This window comes from Ranitomeya imitator, chromosome 1, assembly GCF_032444005.1.
Source record: "Ranitomeya imitator isolate aRanImi1 chromosome 1, aRanImi1.pri, whole genome shotgun sequence".
Lineage (NCBI taxonomy): Eukaryota > Metazoa > Chordata > Amphibia > Anura > Dendrobatidae > Ranitomeya > Ranitomeya imitator.
The window spans coordinates 646,904,883-646,923,256 of NC_091282.1; the positions used below are offsets into that span (position 1 = coordinate 646,904,883).

General features: G+C 45.9%; 1 protein-coding gene across 1 annotated transcript; it reads left to right on the forward strand.

The window, feature by feature from the left end:
* The first annotated feature begins 880 nt into the window (after positions 1-880).
* LOC138657994 (ETS translocation variant 3-like protein) lies at positions 881-10,267 on the forward strand. Its single transcript, XM_069745577.1, has 6 exons — positions 881-1,017; positions 6,057-6,105; positions 6,909-7,146; positions 8,949-9,129; positions 9,285-9,405; positions 9,641-10,267. The coding sequence occupies exons 2-6, from the start codon at positions 6,057-6,059 to the stop codon at positions 10,111-10,113; spliced, it is 1,062 nt and encodes a 353-aa protein (XP_069601678.1). The 5' UTR covers positions 881-1,017; the 3' UTR covers positions 10,114-10,267.
* Positions 10,268-18,374: the final 8,107 nt, after the last annotated feature.

The following is an 18,374-nucleotide window of genomic DNA, read 5'->3' on the forward strand; positions in this document are numbered from 1 at the left end:
ATCCCTGTGTGGCCCATTCAAAATTTTCTTCATAACCAGGATCCTTGTATCATGTTCTCACACGTTTTATACAGTTTATAGCCCTCTGTGTCTGTACTGTTACATACTTAGGCAGTTAACTGGTTCATGCAGCTTTACATGAACACCCGAGCCTTACACTATGACTGGTCAGAACAACGAAAGCAATTGTTACCATCCACCTCTCGTGTCTCCCCTGTTTCCTCATAGATTGTAAGATTGTGAGCAGGGCCCTCATTCCTCTTGGTATCTGTTGAATTATGTGATTATTGTTATGCTGTAATGTCTTTTATTGGCTGTACAAGTCCCCTCTAAAATGTAAAGCGCTGTGGAATATGTCGGCGCTATGGAAATAAAATTATTAATTATTATGTATTTTAAATCTAGTCATCTTGGCTAGCTGGGCGTGGTATGATTTGAAAACAACTCCCACTTGGCAAACAATTGTAGATTTATACACAGGGAAGAAGAGGCCATATCTCAGGGACGGAGAAGTACAGGAACAAGAGAAAAACGTCTCTAGATTAAGGAGAACAGAGGAATTTACCCTGGGATAGAAAATGACATATTTATGGCAACTGACGAGAAATGTGATTGCAGTATTTTGTGACTGTTTATCCAGAATGTTCTATAATCTGGCATCTGTTGGATCCTGCCTACCACAGATTGTGCACCCAATACCCGCTATCCTGCTGAATTTGCCATTTTCAATTTCCTTGCGTTAAATTTCCTCTAACAAATGAGATTACACTAATGATATATTTTCTTTGGTCAGTGAGAAGGAAAAAAAAAAATTGCAAATCCAAAATCTCCTTAAGTCCATGTTTAAGCCTGGTGTAACTTACGTCTTATTTTGGGTCAGATAAGAAGATAAAGGTGGACGCCTCATCCCCAACTTTCCCCAGTCATCTTATATATGCGGCAGGTTTTATGGAAGTGACTCTCCCGCTCTCCTGTATTCATGGTGGATGGAGTCACAGTCCTCCATTGTGGCTTTGAGTAAGTACAAATACGTTTTGTCTGCCCTTTTTTTATAACTTCAATTATTTTTTTTTTGGTTAAAATCATAGTTTAGCTATAATAATCATTATTACTATTTTTTTTTTTTATCTACGGTGCTTTTTTGTTATTTAAAAGTGTAAATCTACATTTCTTATACATTTATACATTTAAAAAATATATGTTTCTGCATGGGCCATGAGGATTTTCTTCTTTTTTATTTTTTTTCACTGTCCTACTCTACTTCAATTTGCTTTTCATGTAGTGTACCTTTTTTTTTACCTTTTTTTTCTATTTTATTTTTCAGTTTACACTCCCAGAATTTTTTCTTAAGATAAAATATATCACAATATTTAAATCTTTACTGTCTTGTACTTTCTATTTACATTTTTAATGACTTTTTACAGTGTTTTAATTACCTTTCAGAGAAAAATATATTTATGTTGACTGGAAAAACATTTTTTTTTGCTTGCACAGTGGGTATGGAAAGTATTCAGATCCTTTTAGTTTCAATGAGTTTTATTAGCATAATAATTTTACAACAAATTCCCTCGAAGGGGGTATAGATATACTTCTGTATAAATCAAGAAATGTACATATATGTAAACCATTTTAAACATAACATCAATAGACAGACAATGACAGGACAAGTACAAGGGGAGACTTACACGGGGAAATTCAGGGTGGAAAATAAGGTTTTGTGCTATTTTTCATAACCGAGTACAGTACAGTCACAAGACAAGGCAAAGTTTTTCAAAGCTATTATATTCAGATCCTTTTAAATTTTTCACTCTTTGTTTCATTGCAGCCATTTGGTAAATTCAGAAAAGTTCATTTTTTCCTCATTAATGTACACTCTGCACCCCATCTTGACTGAAAACCCCCCAGAAATGTTGGAATTTTTGCAAATGTATTAAAAAGGAAAAACTGAAATATCACATGGTCATAAGTATTCAGACCCTTTGCTCAGTATTGAGTAGAAGCACCTTTTGAGCTAGTGCAGCCATGAGTCTTCTTGGGAATGATGCAACAAGTTTTTCACACCTGGATTTGTGGATCTTCTGCCATTCTTCCTTGCAGATCCTCTCCAGTTCCGTCAGGATGGATGGTGAACGTTGGTGGACAGCCATTTTCAGAGTTGTTCTGAAGCCACTCCTTTGTTATTTTAGATGTCTGCTTAGGGTCATTGTCTTGTTGGAAGTTGAACCTTCGGGCCAAGTCTGAGGTCCAGAGCACTCTGGAACAGTGGCGTAGGAAGGGGGGTGCGGGGGGGGCGGTCCGCCCCGGGCGGCACAATGCGGGGGGCGGCCGGCGCTGCAGGAGAAAGGAAAAAAAGACGCCCCTTTAAATCTTCGGGCGGCGCCGTCCGCCGCCGCGACCAGGCTCCCCCCACCCCCGGGGGCCCCCGCCCCCCGCTCTAATACTCACCTCTCCTGGTTCCTGCGGCGCCGGCAGCTACAGCGCCCTCTGACTCTGCGACGTCTCAGAGCAGAGGGCGCGATGACGTCACTACTGTGCGCGCCGCTCAGCCTCTCTGTCCTGAGCGTCGCAGAGCTGGAGAGACGCTGACTGCACCGGACCTGCGCTAGGAACGGGAGAGGTGAGGATTTTACTTTTTTTTTTTTTTATTTATGTCTGACTCTGGGGGCAATGCTGGAGACCATTGGGCAGATTGCTGGACACACCGGGGCAATACTGGAGACCATGGGGTAGATTGCTGGACACACTGGGGCAATACTGGAGACCATGGGGCAGATTGCTGGACACACTGGGGCAATACTGGAGACCATGGGGCAGATTGCTGGACACACCGGGGCAATACTGGAGACCATGGGGTAGATTGCTGGACACACTGGGGCAATACTGGAGACCATGGGGCAGATTGCTGGACACACTGGGGCAATACTGGAGACCATGGGGCAGATTGCTGGACACACTGGGGCAATACTGGAGACCATGGGGCAGAATGCTGGACACACTGGGGCAGATTGCTGGACACACTGGGGGTAATATGCTGGACACAATGGGGGTAATATGCTGGACACACTGGGGTAGATTGCTGGACAACATGGGGGTAATATACTGGACACACTGGGGCAGATTGCTGGACACACTGGGGGCAGGACTTGGGGCATGATTGGAGACATGGGGCATGATTGGAGACATGGGGCATGATTGGAGACACGGGGCAGGATTGGAGACACGGGGCAGGATTGGATCATGGGGCAGGACGGATACGATGGAGGCTGGTGGGGCAGGATGGGGAGATCATATGGGGCAGGATGGGGAGATCATATGGGGCAGGATGGGGAGATCATATGGGGCAGGATGGGGAGATCATATGGGGCAGGATGGGGAGATCATATGGTGTAGAATGGATAGTCATGAGGGCAGGATACGAGAACATATGGCTGGAGCCAGGAATGAGATAAACGGGGCCAGGGTGGGGAATAGTGTTACCATAGGGGCTAATTAAGGGATATTATTACTGCAGTGATGTATTTATTTTATTTTTTGAGTATACTGTTTTAAATGGGGGGGCGGTACTGTTATTGTGCAGAGTGACACTATATCGCCTTTTTGTCTTCATGTGATGTAATGTAGAAGTTGTGAAAATTAAGTAATGTGTTCTGCAAGCGGAGCTCGAGATAACTGTGTTATTTCCTGCAGAAACGAGTCCTGGCTGGAAGGAATGATGGCTGTCTGTGCTGGATGAAAGATGAAGGACTTCACCTAGAGACGTCACTGGTGAGTCAGTGTTACCAATACACTGACACTATACACTGTATACTATATACAGCGGTCCTGTGTACAATGTCACCGGTGATCACTGTATTACCTCTACACAGACACTGCATACTAAGTACAGATCTCCTGTGAATACTGGCACTTATGGTGATAGTATTGTGGTTTTTTTTTTTATTACTGATCAGTATTGTAGTATTCAGTCACTATGTGGTGGTAATATGTGGTCTGGAAATGGTGCGGTGGTATTTGTCCCTTGTATGTAGTATTATTCGGTCACTATGTGGTCTGGTCACGGTGTGGTGGCATTAAGTCACAGGTTTGGCATGTGGGGGTGACACCATTAGGCCCAGTTTAAGTTCTACAAAACAGGAAAACCATTTTTGGTAACCTTTGTGTGTATTGAGCTGGGGGGGGGGGGGGGGCGCCAAACTCGGGAACAGCCCCGGGCGGCAAAAGCTCTAGCTACGCCTCTGCTCTGGAAGAGGTTTTCATCCAGGATATCTCTGTTCTTGGTCGCATTCATGTTTCCTTCAACTGCAACCAGTCATCCTGTTCCTGCAGCTGAAAAACACCCCCATAGCATGATACTGCCACCATCACGTTTCACTGTTGGGATTGTATTGGGCAGGTGATGAGCAGTGCCTGGTTTTCTCCACACATGCCGCTTAGAATTATCACCAAAAAAGTTCTATCTTCATCTCATCAGACCAGAGAATTTTATATCTCATAGTCTGGGAGTCCTTCATGTGTTTTTTAGCAAACTCTATGCGGCTTTCATATGTCTTGCACTGAGGAGAGGCTTCTTCAGGCCACTTTGCCATAAAGGCCTGACTGGTGGAGGGCTGCAGTGATAGTTGACTTTGTGGAACTTTCTCCCATCTCCCTACTGCATCTCTGGAGCTCAGCCACAGCGATCTTGGGGTTCTTCTTTACCTCTCTCACCAAGGTTCTTCTCCCAGTTTGGCTGGATGGCCAGGTCTAGGAAGACTTCTGGTGGTCCCAAACTTCCATTTAAGGATTATGGAGGCCACTGTACTTTTAGGAACCTTGAGTACTGCAAAAACTCTTTTGTAACCATGGCCAGATCTGTGCCTTGCCACAATTCTGTCTCTGAGCTCTTTGGCCAGTTTCTTTGACCTCATGATTCTCATTTGGTCTGACATGCACTGTGAGCTGTGAGGTCTTATATAGACAGGTGTGTGCCTTTCCAAATCAAGTCCTATCAGTTTAATTAAACACAGGAGTAGGAGCAGGAGTAGAACCATCTCAAGGAGGATCATAAGGAAATGGACAGCATGTGCCCTAAATATAAGGGTCTGAGCAAAGGGTCTGAATACTTATGACCATGTGATATTTAAGTCTTTCTTTTTTATTAAATTTGCTAAAATTTCTACATTTGTTTTTTTTTCAGTCAAGATGGGGTGCAGAGTGTACATTAATGAGAAAAATAATGAACTTTTTTGAATTTACCAAATGGCTGCAATGAAACAGTGAAAAATTTAAAGGGGTCTGAATACTTTCTGTTCCCACTGTATACTTCTAAGCCATTTTTTCATTTATTTTTATTATAATGTTCAGAATTATACATAAAAAGATGTTTTTCAACTTTTTTTTGTTTATAGTTCTAAAATAAAAATATAAATCTGTTCAATTTTGATTAATAAATAATTAATAAATAAAATTAAACCTGTTATGGAATAAAAAATAAATTCAACAGATTTTACCCACCTGTAATCCATATTGAAACGTATATGTAATAAAGAAAAGTATCCAATCTTAAGAGTATGTAATATCTTTGTTAATTATGTAGAATTTAACTTTATTATTTGATTTATTAGAATGTATTTTATTTTATGTTTATAATTATATTATTTAGTATTATATTACTTTGCTTTACCATTGTGAGACTTATTCTGTTTATATAATTTATTATTTAGTTATTTTTATAAATGTCTACCCCCGAATAATGAGAAACCCAAACAAGTCGGATCCTCGGTGTGTGTTAAGTGGATCCTCCAGACCTGGGACAGATGCTTATTAATGGCACCTTGGGCATTTCTTTGTATTTTCTTGTTTCTGGAGACTAATATATAGATAAGGTGTCCCTGGAGTAATTAGGGCTTAACGTTATGAGAATCACAAACCTGATGTTTAACCCCTTTTTTGTGGGGATTACTGATGGTTTTAGCTTATACGTCCGATACAGTAATCTCATCAGAAGTAGCTCACTGGCCAATTCTCAGTTAACTCATTCTGGAGTGTGTGGACTTTCCATTTTTTCTCATTCGCAGATGGATAGGATGCACTGTGGATGTGTCTCCAATTCTTACTGGATACCAGGTATGGGCACTGAACTCCTCATGTCAGTACACCCCCTCACCTCCCGGCCTCCCCAGTGTCCTTGGTACATCAGTACAGAGCAAGCTTTGGCTGGTTGACTGAGATGTTGCAAACCTTGCTCTACACTGATGAGCAGCTGGGATGGAGACAGCTTGGCTAATATTTACACATATTGAAGTAGGATATTCACTTTATGGTTGCTGGATCCACTAGGTGGCGCCAGTAAGGCCTCTTTCACACATCAGTTTTTTGCCATCAGTCGCAATCCGTCGACTGATGCCGCCGGATCCTTTTTTTTTCTCATAGACTTGTATTAGCGACGGATGGCCTCATGTTTCATCCGTCATTCGCCGGATCCATCGAAAAAATTTTGTCCGGTGGCCAGAGACAATGGACAAAGTAACGTTTTTTGTGTCTGTCGAAAAAACGGACAGCGACAGATCTGTCGCCGTTCATCATTTGGTAGAATGAAAGCCTATGGCGCCGGATCCGTCAAATGACAGAATCCGGCAACGGATTCTGCTTTTTTTTAACTGAGCATGCTCCGATCCAATTAGCCAGATTCACTAGTCGGATCCGTCCAAAAACCGGGCCAGTGGATTGTGACTAACGGCAAATAACTGATGTGTGAAAGGGGCCTTAGTTTTCTTTCTGTCCAGGAGGGAAATAGTTTGCATATTTTTTCCCATGTGGCATTGCTATATCAGCTGGTCTCTTTAAGGAACTCTGGGGGAGGTGAAGTATCGCTACCTCTATCATGCTTGGTGGAAGTCCGATAATTTAGGGTCATCTGTCTCCTCCAGGGTTGGCGTTCCCGGACTGGGCGTATAAGGCGGAGTCCAGCCCAGGCTCACGGCAGATCCAGCTATGGCACTTCATCCTGGAGCTGCTGCAGAAGGAGGAATTCCGCCACGTCATCGCCTGGCAGCAGGGGGAGTACGGGGAGTTCGTCATCAAGGACCCCGATGAGGTGGCCCGGCTGTGGGGCCGAAGGAAGTGCAAGCCGCAGATGAACTACGACAAGCTCAGCCGGGCACTCCGGTAAGAGAGTGGGGGAAGGCACTCGGGTAAGAGAGCTGGGTTGAAGGGTCTCCAGTAGGAGAGCTGGGGTGAAGGGTCTCCGGTAAGAGATCAGGGGTGAAGGGTCTCCGGTAAGAGAGCTGGGGTGAAGGGTCTCCAGTAAGAGAGCTGAGGTGAAGGGTCTCCGGTAAGAGATCAGGGGTGAAGGGTCTCCGGTAAGAGAGCTGGGGTGAAGGGTCTCTGGTAAGAGATCAGGGGTGAAGGGTCTCCGGTAAGAGATCAGGGGAGAAGGGTCTCCGGTAAGAGAACTGGGGTGAAGGGTCTCCAGTAAGAGAGCTGAGGTGAAGGGTCTCCGGTAAGAGATCAGGGGTGAAGGGTCTCCGGTAAGAGAGCTGGGGTGAAGGGTCTCCGGTAAGAGATCAGGGGTGAAGGGTCTCCGGTAAGAGATCAGGGGTGAAGGGTCTCCGGTAAGAGATCAGGGGTGAAGGGTCTCCGGTAAGAGATCAGGGGTGAAGGGTCTCTGGTAAGAGATCAGGGGTGAAGGGTCTCCGGTAAGAGAGCTGGGGTGAAAGGTCTCCGGTAGGAGAGCTGAGGTGAAGGGTCTCCGGTAAGAGTGCCGGTTGAAGGGTCTCGGGTAAGAGAGCCTGGGGGTGGTCTCCGGGAAGAGATCTGTGGGTGGGGAGGTCTCCAGGAAGGGAGCTGGGGTAGGGGTCTCTGGTAAAAAAAAATCTGGGGTTGGGTTCTCCAGTAAGTGAGCCAGAGAAAGGGTCCCTGGTAAGAAAGCCGGGTGTGGGGTCTCCATTAAGGGAGGTAGGGTTGGGTCTCCGGTAAGGAATTCCGGGTTGAGTTCTCCAGTAAGTGAGCTAGAAAAAGGGTCTCTGGTAAGCTGGGGGGGGGGGGGGGGGATAGGAACCTCTGGTCTGTAAGGAACTGCCCCATAGAAAATAGGGGGTGCAAAAATTTCACATAGCGAAACTCTGATGTGATGATATGGGGGCTCTGCTTCTGTGATGTGATGATATTGGGGGCTATGCTTCTCTGATGTGTTGATATGGGGGGCTCTGCTTGTCTGATGTGATGATGTGGGGGACTTTGCTTCTCTGATATAATATGGGGGCTCCGCTTCTCTGACACGATGATATGGGGGGCTCCGCTTCTCTGATGTGATAAGGGGGGACTCTGCTTCTATGACGTGATGGGGGGCTCTGCTTCTTTGATTTGATGGGGGGACTCTGCTTCTCTGACGTGATAGGGGGGCTCTGCTTCTTTGATTTGATGGGGGGCTCTGCTTCTCTGACGAGATGGGGGGCTCTGCTTCTCTAACATCATGATATGGGGCTTGGCTTTTCTGACGTGATGATATGGGGGGCCCTGCTTCTCTGACATGATGATATGGGGTCTTTGCTTCTCTGACGTGATGATATGGGGGGCTCCGCTTTTCTGATATGATGATATGGTGGAGCTCTGCTTCTCTGACGTGATGATATGGGGGAGCTCCGCTTCTCTGATGTGATGATATGGGGGGCTCTGCTTCTCTGACGTGATGATATGGGGAGCTCTGCTTCTCTGATGTGATGATATGGGGGGGCTCCTCTTCTCTGACATGATGTTATGGGGTCTTTGCTTCTCTGACGTGATGATATGGGGGGCTCCGCTTTTCTGATATGATGATATGGTGGAGCTCTGCCTCTCTGACGTGATGATATGGGGGAGCTCCGCTTCTCTGATTTGATGATATGGGGGGGCTCCTCTTCTCGGACGTGATGATATGGGGGGCTCCGGTCTCTGCACGGCCATTACTGACTCGCACATTTTGTGTTCAGATATTACTACAACAAGAGGATTCTGCACAAGACGAAGGGGAAGCGATTCACCTACAAGTTTAACTTCAGTAAGCTGATCTTTGTGAACTACCCTCTGTGGGACATGAGGGGTCCCCCGCCAGCAGTGCTGGGGAGTAGCCTGTGTCGTACAGCTGCGCTGCCATCTGGTGTTCAGCGGGAGGTAATGCACTTGGATTATATGGCTTTATTTTGCAATCTGTTCAATGACCTGTTGGCAAACTAGTACAACTCCCAGCATGGCGCTGGTTAGTGATCTCGATTCCTACATGAAGGGGGTTTGCTCAGGACATCTGCAATTTTTTTCCTTCTTTTCAGGTTTTACATAACACCCTCTTTGCACACAAGCTGTTGGCCGACCAGCTCGCCTACCGCAGACTACTCCAGAATCCAGTGGATCACGACAGCAACTCACAGAAGAAGACGATGGTCATGGGCAGTGAGTCTGAACAGCTCCATGCGATGATCTGATTCTCTGTTGTTCCTCCTGGACATTTTGAAGGCGCAGCTGCTAGTTGGCGTCTGCCGCCTTCTGATCTGCCCCTTTGACGAAGGGAAGCTGGGGAGTTGTCCTTTAATTTCCCGGAGGGGTAACAGATGAACTACACAATGCAGAGTTCTAGGAAAAGATGAAGAATATGAGTATTTGGTAATGGACCTTCTCTTTTACTCAGGGCATAGCGTCATGCCGACTTCATGCTTCCCTGGCACCTGCTGTAACTTTGGAAGTAGTGGGCACCTGTACGTACCAGCCGCATCCCCCCAGCATGGCACAGAGTTTCCTCTTCACCCCAGTCGGTCGCTCTACTCGCCCTCTCAAGTTTTGCCCGGCACAACTGAGTGGCAGCTGTGTGCCAACCGCCTGATCCACCAAAGCCAAGTGCTCCACAGCCGGGCGCCAAGAGGAAATCTGCTCCATCCCTATCTGGGGCACAAGGCTGTGACCTCCATAGACGACATCCATGCCCTGACACCGCCATCTGATGTAAAGGCAGATCCTGAACTCAGGGCGTTAGAGAAGACCCAAGACATGGCCAACCCCTCAAAGATGTGTCTGAGCCACGACGGGAGTTGTAAGCTGTATCCTCCTCCTGGCATTGAGCACGTGAACCTCAGCAGTAAGACCTGGCTGCTGAAACCGGCCTAAATACTTAGCGCCATCTGGTGTTCAGGACTTGCAATTCCATGAAACGCTGGTAGCACTGCGGATAAGCTGACATTACATGGGGCTGCGCTTCTCCACTGGCTGTATATAGGTTGTACATATATTTGTCCCATCAATATGGAATAAATCCTAATCTAAAAAAATTCTTATATTGTAAGAATTTATTCATGGCTCCACACTAATATACAAGTAGGCTGTCTCAAAGATGACATCCAGTCCAATAAGGGACACTAACGTGTCCTATGCTTTTCCATCTGGCCCAGACAGTCATGTCTCTAGCTTGTCCTACGCTTTCCATATGACCCAGACCATCATGTCTCTAGCTTGTCCTATGCTTTCCATTTGGCCCAGACCATCATGTCTCTAGCTTGTCCCATGCTTTCCATCTGGCCCAGACCCTCATGTCTCTAGCTTGTCCTATGCTTTCCATCTGGCCCAGACCATCATGACTCTAGCTTGTCCCATGCTTTCCATCTGGCCCAGACCGTCATGTCTCTAGCTTGTCCTACACTTTCCATCTGGCCCAGACCATCATGTCTCTAGCTAGTCCCATGCTTTCCATCTGGCCCAGACCGTCATGTCTCTAGCTTGTAATACGCTTTCCATCGGGCCCAGAACGTTATGTCTCTAGCTTGTCCTATGCTTTCCATCTGGCCCAGAATGTCATGTCTCTAGCTAGTCCCATGCTTTCCATCTGGCCCTAGCCATCATGTCTCTAGCTAGTCCCATGCTTTCCATCTGGCCCAGAATGACATGTCTCTAGCTAGTCCCATGTTTTCCATCTGGCCCAGACCATCATGTCTCTAGCTAGTCCTACGCTTTCCATCTGGCCCAGACTGTCATGTCTCTAACTGACATGTCCCATGCTTTCCATCTGGTACAGACCGTCATGTCTCTGGCTTGTCCTATGCTTTCCATCTGGCCCAGACCATGATGTCTCTAGCTTGTCCCATGCTTTCCATCTGGCCCAGACCGTCCTGTCTCTAGCTTGTCCTACACTTTCCATCTGGCCCAGACCGCCATGTCTCTAGCTTGTCCTACACTTTCCATCTGGCCCAGACTATTATGTCTCTAGCTAGTCCCATGCTTTCCATCTGGCCAAGACCGTCATGTCTCTAGCTTGTAATACGCTTTCCATCTGGCCCAGAACGTTATGTCTCTAGCTTGTCCTATGCTTTCCATCTGGCCCAGAATGTCATGTCTCTAGCTAGTCCCATGCTTTCCATCTGGCCCAGACCGTCATGTCTCTAGCTTGTCCTATGCTTTCCATCTTGCCCAGACCATCATGTCTCTAGCTTGTCCCATGCTTTCCATCAGGCCCAGACCGTCATGTCTCTAGCTTGTCCTACACTTTCCATCTGGCCCAGACTGCCATGTCTCTAGCTTGTCCTACACTTTCCATCTGGCCCACACCATCATATCTCTAGCTAGTCCCATGCTTTCCATCTGGCCCAGACCGTCATGTCTCTAGCTTGTAATACGCTTTCCATCGGGCCCAGAACGTTATGTCTCTAGCTTGTCCTATGCTTTCCATCTGGCCCAGAATGTCATGTCTCTAGCTAGTCCCATGCTTTCCATCTGGCCCTAGCCATCATGTCTCTAGCTAGTCCCATGCTTTCCATCTGGCCCAGACTGTCATGTCTCTAGCTAGTCCCATGCTTTCCATCTGGCCCAGACCATCATGTCTCTAGCTAGTCCCATGCTTTCCACCTGGCCCAGAATGTCATGTCTCTAGCTAGTCCCATGTTTTCCATCTGGCCCAGACCATCATGTCTCTAGCTAGTCCTACGCTTTCCATCTGGCCCAGACTGTCATGTCTCTAACTGACATGTCCCATGCTTTCCATCTGGTACAGACCGTCATGTCTCTAGCTTGTCCTACGCTTTCCATCTGGCCCAGACTGTCATGTCTCTAGCTTGTCCTATGCTTTCCATCTGGCCCAGACCATCATGTCTCTAGCTTGTCCCATGCTTTCCATCTGGCCCAGACCGTCATGTCTCTAGCTTGTCCTATGCTTTCCATCTGGCCCAGACCATCATGTCTCTAGCTTGTCCCATGCTTTCCATCTGGCCCAGACCGTCATGTCTCTAGCTTGTCCTACACTTTCCATCTGGCCCAGACCGCCATGTCTCTAGCTTGTCCTACACTTTCCATCTGGCCCAGACCATCATGTCTCTAGCTAGTCCCATGCTTTCCATCTGGCCAAGACCTTCATGTCTCTAGCTTGTAATGCGCTTTCCATCTGGCCCAGAACGTTATGTCTCTAGCTTGTCCTATGCTTTCCATCTGGCCCAGAATGTCATGTCTCTAGCTAGTCCCATGCTTTCCATCTGGCCCAGACCATCATGTCTCTAGCTAGTCCCATGCTTTCCATCTGGCCCAGACTGTCATGTCTCTAGCTAGTCCCATGCTTTCCATCTGGCCCAGACCATCATGTCTCTAGCTAGTCCCATGCTTTCCATCTGGCCCAGAATGTCATGTCTCTAGCTAGTCCCATGTTTTCCATCTGGCCCAGACCATCATGTCTCTAGCTAGTCCTACGCTTACCATCTGGCCCAGAATGTCATGTCTCTAGCTTGTCCTACACTTTCCATCTGGCCCAGACCATCTTGTCTCTAGCTAGTCCCATGCTTTCCATCTGGCCCAGACTGTCATGTCTCTAGCTTGTAATACGCTTTCCATCTGGCCCAGAATGTTATGTTTCTAGCTTGTCCTATGCTTTCCATCTGGCCCAGAACATCATGTCTCTAGCTTGTCCCATGCTTTCCATCTGGCCCAGAATGTCATGTATCTAGCTTGTCCTACACTTTCCATCTTGCCCAGACCAACCTTGTCTCTAGCTAGTCCCATGCTTTCCATCTGGCCCAGACTGTCATGTCTCTAGCTTGTAATACGCTTTCCATCTGGCCCAGAACGTTATGTTTCTAGCTAGTCCCATGCTTTCCATCTGGCCCAGACCATCATGTCTCTAGCTAGTCCCATGCTTTCCATCTGGCCCAGACTGTCATGTCTCTAACTTGTCCCATGCTTTCCATCTGGCACAGACCGTCATGTCTCTAGCTTGTAATACGCTTTCCATCTGGCCCAGAAGGTTATGTTTCTAGCTTGTCCTATGCTTTCCATCTGGCCCAGACTGTCTTGTCTCTAACTGACATGTCCGATGCTTTCCATCTGGTACAGACCGTCATGTCTCTAGCTTGTAATACGCTTTCCATCTGGCCCAGATCGTTATGTTTCTAGCTTGTCCTATGCTTTCCATCTGGCCCAGAACGTCATGTCTCTAGCTTGTCCCATGCTTTCCATCTGGCCCAGAATGTCATGTATCTAGCTTGTCCTATACTTTCCATCTTGCCCAGACCATCATGTCTCTAGCTAGTCCCATGCTTTCCATCTGGCCCAGACTGTCATGTCTCTAGCTTGTAATACGCTTAACATCTGGCCCAGAACGTTATGTTTCTAGCTTGTCCTATGCTTTCCATCTGGCCCAGAACGTCATGTCTCTAGCTTGTCCCATGCTTTCCATCTGGCCCAGAATGTCATGTCTCTAGCTAGTCCCATGCCTTCCATCTGGCCCAGACCATCATGTCTCTAACTTGTCCCATGCTTTCCATCTGGCACAGACCGTCATGTCTCTAGCTTGTAATACGCTTTCCATCTGGCCCAGAATGTCATGTTTCTAGCTTGTTCTACACTTTCCACCTGGTCCAGACCGTCATGTCTCTAGCTAGCTAGAGAAAGTACACTGTGTTCCAAATTATTATGCAAATTATATTTTTCTCGGATTTTCCTAAATGGTTGGTGCAAATGACAGTCAGTTTAATAAAAGTCATCACCCGTTAGATTATACATCGAATTTTATTGAAAAAAACTCCCAATGATAACAGTATAATCTCCAAAATGAATAAAAACTCAAAATGCACTGTTCCAAATTATTAGGCACAGTAGAATTTCTAAACATTTGATATGTTTTAAAGAACTGAAAATACTCATTTGTGTAATTTGCAACATTAGGAGGTCACAGTCACTGAACAAAAAAGCTATTTAACTCCAAAACATCCTAACAGGCCAAGTTACATGTTAACATAGGAACCCTTCTTTGATATCACCTTCACAATTCTTGCATCCATTGAACTTGAGAGTTTTTGGAGAGTTTCTGCTTGTATTTCTTTGCATGAAGTCAGAATAGCCTCCCAGAGCTGCTGTTTTGATGTGAACTGCCTCCCACCCTCATAGATCTTTTGCTTGATGATACTCCAAAGGTTCTCTATAGGGTTGAGGTCAGGGGAAGATGGTGGCCACACCATGAGTTTATCTCCTTTTATACCCATAGCAGCCAATGACTCAGAGGTATTCTTTGCAGCATGAGATGGTGCATTGTCATGCATGAAGATGATTTTGCTCCTGAAGGCATGTTTCTGCTTTTTATACCATGGAAGAAAGTTGTCAGTCAGAAACGCTATATACTTTACAGAGGTCATTTTCACACCTTCAGGAACCTTAAAGGGCCCTACCAGCTGTTTCCCCATGATTCCGACCCAAAACATAACTCCTCCACCTCCTTGCTGATGGATCGCACCCATAGGGCCGTGGAGTACTCGATACCAGGTCCTGCGGTTCACAGGGGGATGTCACAGTGGCTGACCCAGTCCATGGCCCTGGGACGTCGGTGTAAAAGCGAACGGTCTTTAACCCCTTCATGACCCAGCCTATTTTGACCTTAATGACCTGGCCGTTTTTTGCAATTCTGACCAGTGTCCCTTTGAGGTAATAACTCAGGAACGCTTCAACGAATCCTAGCGGTTCTGAGATTGTTTTTTCGTGACATATTGGGCTTCATGTTAGTGGTAAATTTATGTCGATAATTTTTGAGTTTATTTGTGAAAAAAATGGAAATTTGGCTAAAATTTTTGAAAATTTTGCAATTTTCAAATTTTGAATTTTTATTCTGTTAAACGAGAGAGTTATGTGACACAAAATAGTTAATAAATAGCATTACCCACATATCAACTTTACATCAGCACAATTTTAGAAACAACATTTTTGCTAGGAAGTTATAAGGGTTAAAATTTCACCAGCGATTTCTCATTTTTACAGCAAAATTTACAAAACCATTTTTTTTAGGGACCACCTCACATTTGAAGTCAGTTTGGGGGGTCTATATGGCTGAAAATACCCAAAAGTTACACCATTCTAAAAACTGCACCCCTCAAGGTGCTCAAAACCACATTCAAGAAGTTTATTAACCCTTCAGGTGCTTCACAGCAGCAGAAGCAACATGGAAGGAAAAAATGAACATTTAACTTTTTAGTCACAAAAATGATCTTTTAGCAACAATTTTTTTATTTTCCCAAGGGTAAAAAGCGAAACTGGACCCCAAAAGTTATTGTACAATTTGTCCTGAGTACGCCGATACCCCATATGTGGGTTGGAACCACTGTTTGGGCGCACGACAGGGCTTGGAAGGGAAGGAGCGCCACTTGACTTTTTGCAATGAAAAATTTACTCCAATCTTTAGCGGACACCATGTCGCGTTTGGAGAGCTCCTGTGTGACTAAACATTGGAGCTCCCCCACAAGTGACCCCATTTTGGAAACTAGACCCCCCCCAAGGAACTTATCTAGATGCATAGTGAGCACTTTGAACCCCAATGTGCTTCACAAATTCATCAGTAAAAATGAAAAAGTACTTTTTTTCACCAAAAAATTATTTTAGCCTCAATTGGTTCATTTCCACGTGGGCAACAGGATAAAATGGATCATAAAAGTTATTGGGCAATTTCTGCTGAGTACACTGATACCTCACATGTGGGGGTAAACCACTGTTTGGGCACATGGCAGGGCTCGGAAGGGAAGGAGCGCCATTTGACTTTTTGAATGAAAAATTAGCTCCAATCGTTAGCAGACACCATGTGGCGTTTGGAGAGCCCCTGTGTGCCTAAACATTTGAGATCCCCCACATGTGACCCCATTTTGGAAACTAGACTTCCCATGAAACTAATCTAGATGTGCGGTGAGCACTTTGAACCTCCAAGTGCTTCACAGAAGTTTATAATGCAGAGCCGTGAAAATAAAAAATCATTTTTCTTTCCCCAAAAATTATTTTTTAGCCCACAATTTTATATTTTCACAAGAGTAACAGGAGAAATTGGGCCCCAAAAGTTGTTGTCTAGTTTGTCCTGAGTATGCTGATACCCCATATGTGGGGGGGACCACTGTTTGGGCACACGTCGGGGCTCGGAAGGGAAGAAGTAGTGACGTTTTGGAATGCAGACTTTGATGGAATGGTCTGCGAGCATCATGTTACGTTTGCAGAGCCCCTGATGTGCCTAAACAGTAGAAACCCCCACAAGTGACCCCATTTTGGAAACTAGACCCCCCAAGGAACTTATCTAGATATGTGGGGAGCACTTTGAACCCCTAAGTGCTTCACAGAAGTTTACAACGCAGAGCCGTGAAAATAAAAAAATCATTTTTCTTTCCTCAAAAATGATTTTTAGCAAGCAATTTTTTATTTTCACAAGGGTAACAGGAGAAATTGGACCCCAATAGTTGTTGCCCAGTTTGTCCTAAGTATGCTGGTACCCCATACGTGGGGGTAAACTACTGATTGGGCACACGTCGGAGCTCGGAAGGGAAGTAGTGACGTTTTGAAATGCAGACTTTGATGGAATGGTCTGCGAGCGTTACGTTGCATTTGCAGAGCCCCTGATGTGCCCAAACAGTATAAACCCCCCACAAGTGACCCTATTTTGGAAACTAGACCCCCAAAGGAACTTATCTAGATATGTGGTGTGCACTTTGAACCACCAAGTGCTTCACAGAAGTTTACAATGCAGAGCTGTGAAAATAAAAAATCATTTTTCTTTCCTCAAAAATGATGTTTTAGCAAGCAGTTTTTTATTTTCACAAGGGTAGCAGGAGAAATTGGACCCCAATAGTTGTTGCCCAGTTTGTCCCGAGTTTGCTGGTACCCCATATGTGGGGGTAAACCACTGTTTGGGCGCACGTCGGAGCTTGGAAGGGAGGGAGCACCATTTGACTTTTTGAACGCAAGATTGGCTGGAATCAATGGTGGCGCCATGTTGCGTTTGGAGACCCCTGATGTGCCTAACAGTGGAAACCCCTCAATGCTAACTCCAACTCTAACCCCAACACACCCCTAACCCTAATCCCAACGTTAGCCATAACCCTAATCACAACCCTAACCCCAACACACCCCTAACCAAAACGCTAACCCCAACACACCCCTAACCCTAATCCCAACCCTAACCCTAATCCCAACCCTAACCCTAATCTCAACCCTAACCACAACCCTAACCTAACACACCCCTAACCATAACCCTAACCACAAGCCTAATCTTAACCCTATTTCCAACCCTGGCCCTAATTCCAAACCTATCTCTAATTCAAACCCTAACCCAAAGGCTATGTGCCCATGTTGCGGATTCGTGTGAGATTTTTCCGCACCATTTTTTAAAAATCTGCAGGTAAAAGGCACTGCCTTTTACCAGCGGATTTACTGCGGATTTCCTGTGTTTTTTGTGCGGATTTCACCTGCGGATTCCTATTGAGGAACAGGTGTAAAATGCTGCGGAATCCGCACAAAGAATTGACATGCTGCGGAAAATACCACGCAGCGTTTCCGCGCGGTATTTTCCGCGCCATGGGCACAGCGGATTTGGTTTTCCATAGGTTTACATGGAACTGTAAACCTGATGGAAAACTGCTACGAATCCGCACCGTGTGCACATAGCCTAATTCTAATGTATGTGCACACATTGCGGAAAAAGCTTCAGATCCGCAGCGTTTCCACAGCTGCGGGTCCGCAGCAGTTTCCCATGAGTTTACAGTTCAATGTAAACCTATGGGAAACAAAAAACGCTGCGCACATGCTGCGGAAAAACTACGCGGAAACGCAGCTGTTTACATTCCGCAGCATGTCACCTCTTTCTGCGGATTCCGCAGCGGTTTTACAACTGCTCCAATAGAAAACCGCAGTTGTAAAACCGCAGTGAAATCCGCAGAAAAACGTGGTAAATCCGCGATAAATACGCAGCGGTTTTGCACTGCATATTTATCAAATCCGCTGCGGAAAAATCCGCAGAGGACCAGAATACGTGTGCACATAGCCTTACCCTAACCCTAGCCCTAACCCTAACCCTAGTTCTAACCCTAATCCTAGTTCTAACCCTAACCCTAGTGGAAAAATTAAATATATATTTTCTTTATTTTATTATTGTCCCT

Bases quoted from the DNA above. Each gene is read 5' to 3' on its own strand.
- LOC138657994 (XM_069745577.1), top strand. From the start codon at position 6,057: ATGGATAGGATGCACTGTGGATGTGTCTCCAATTCTTACTGGATACCA. The intron at 6,106-6,908 runs GTATGGGCACTG...TGTCTCCTCCAG, and splicing joins CAATTCTTACTGGATACCAG to GGTTGGCGTTCCCGGACTGG. The intron at 9,406-9,640 runs GTGAGTCTGAAC...TCTTTTACTCAG, and splicing joins GAAGACGATGGTCATGGGCA to GGCATAGCGTCATGCCGACT.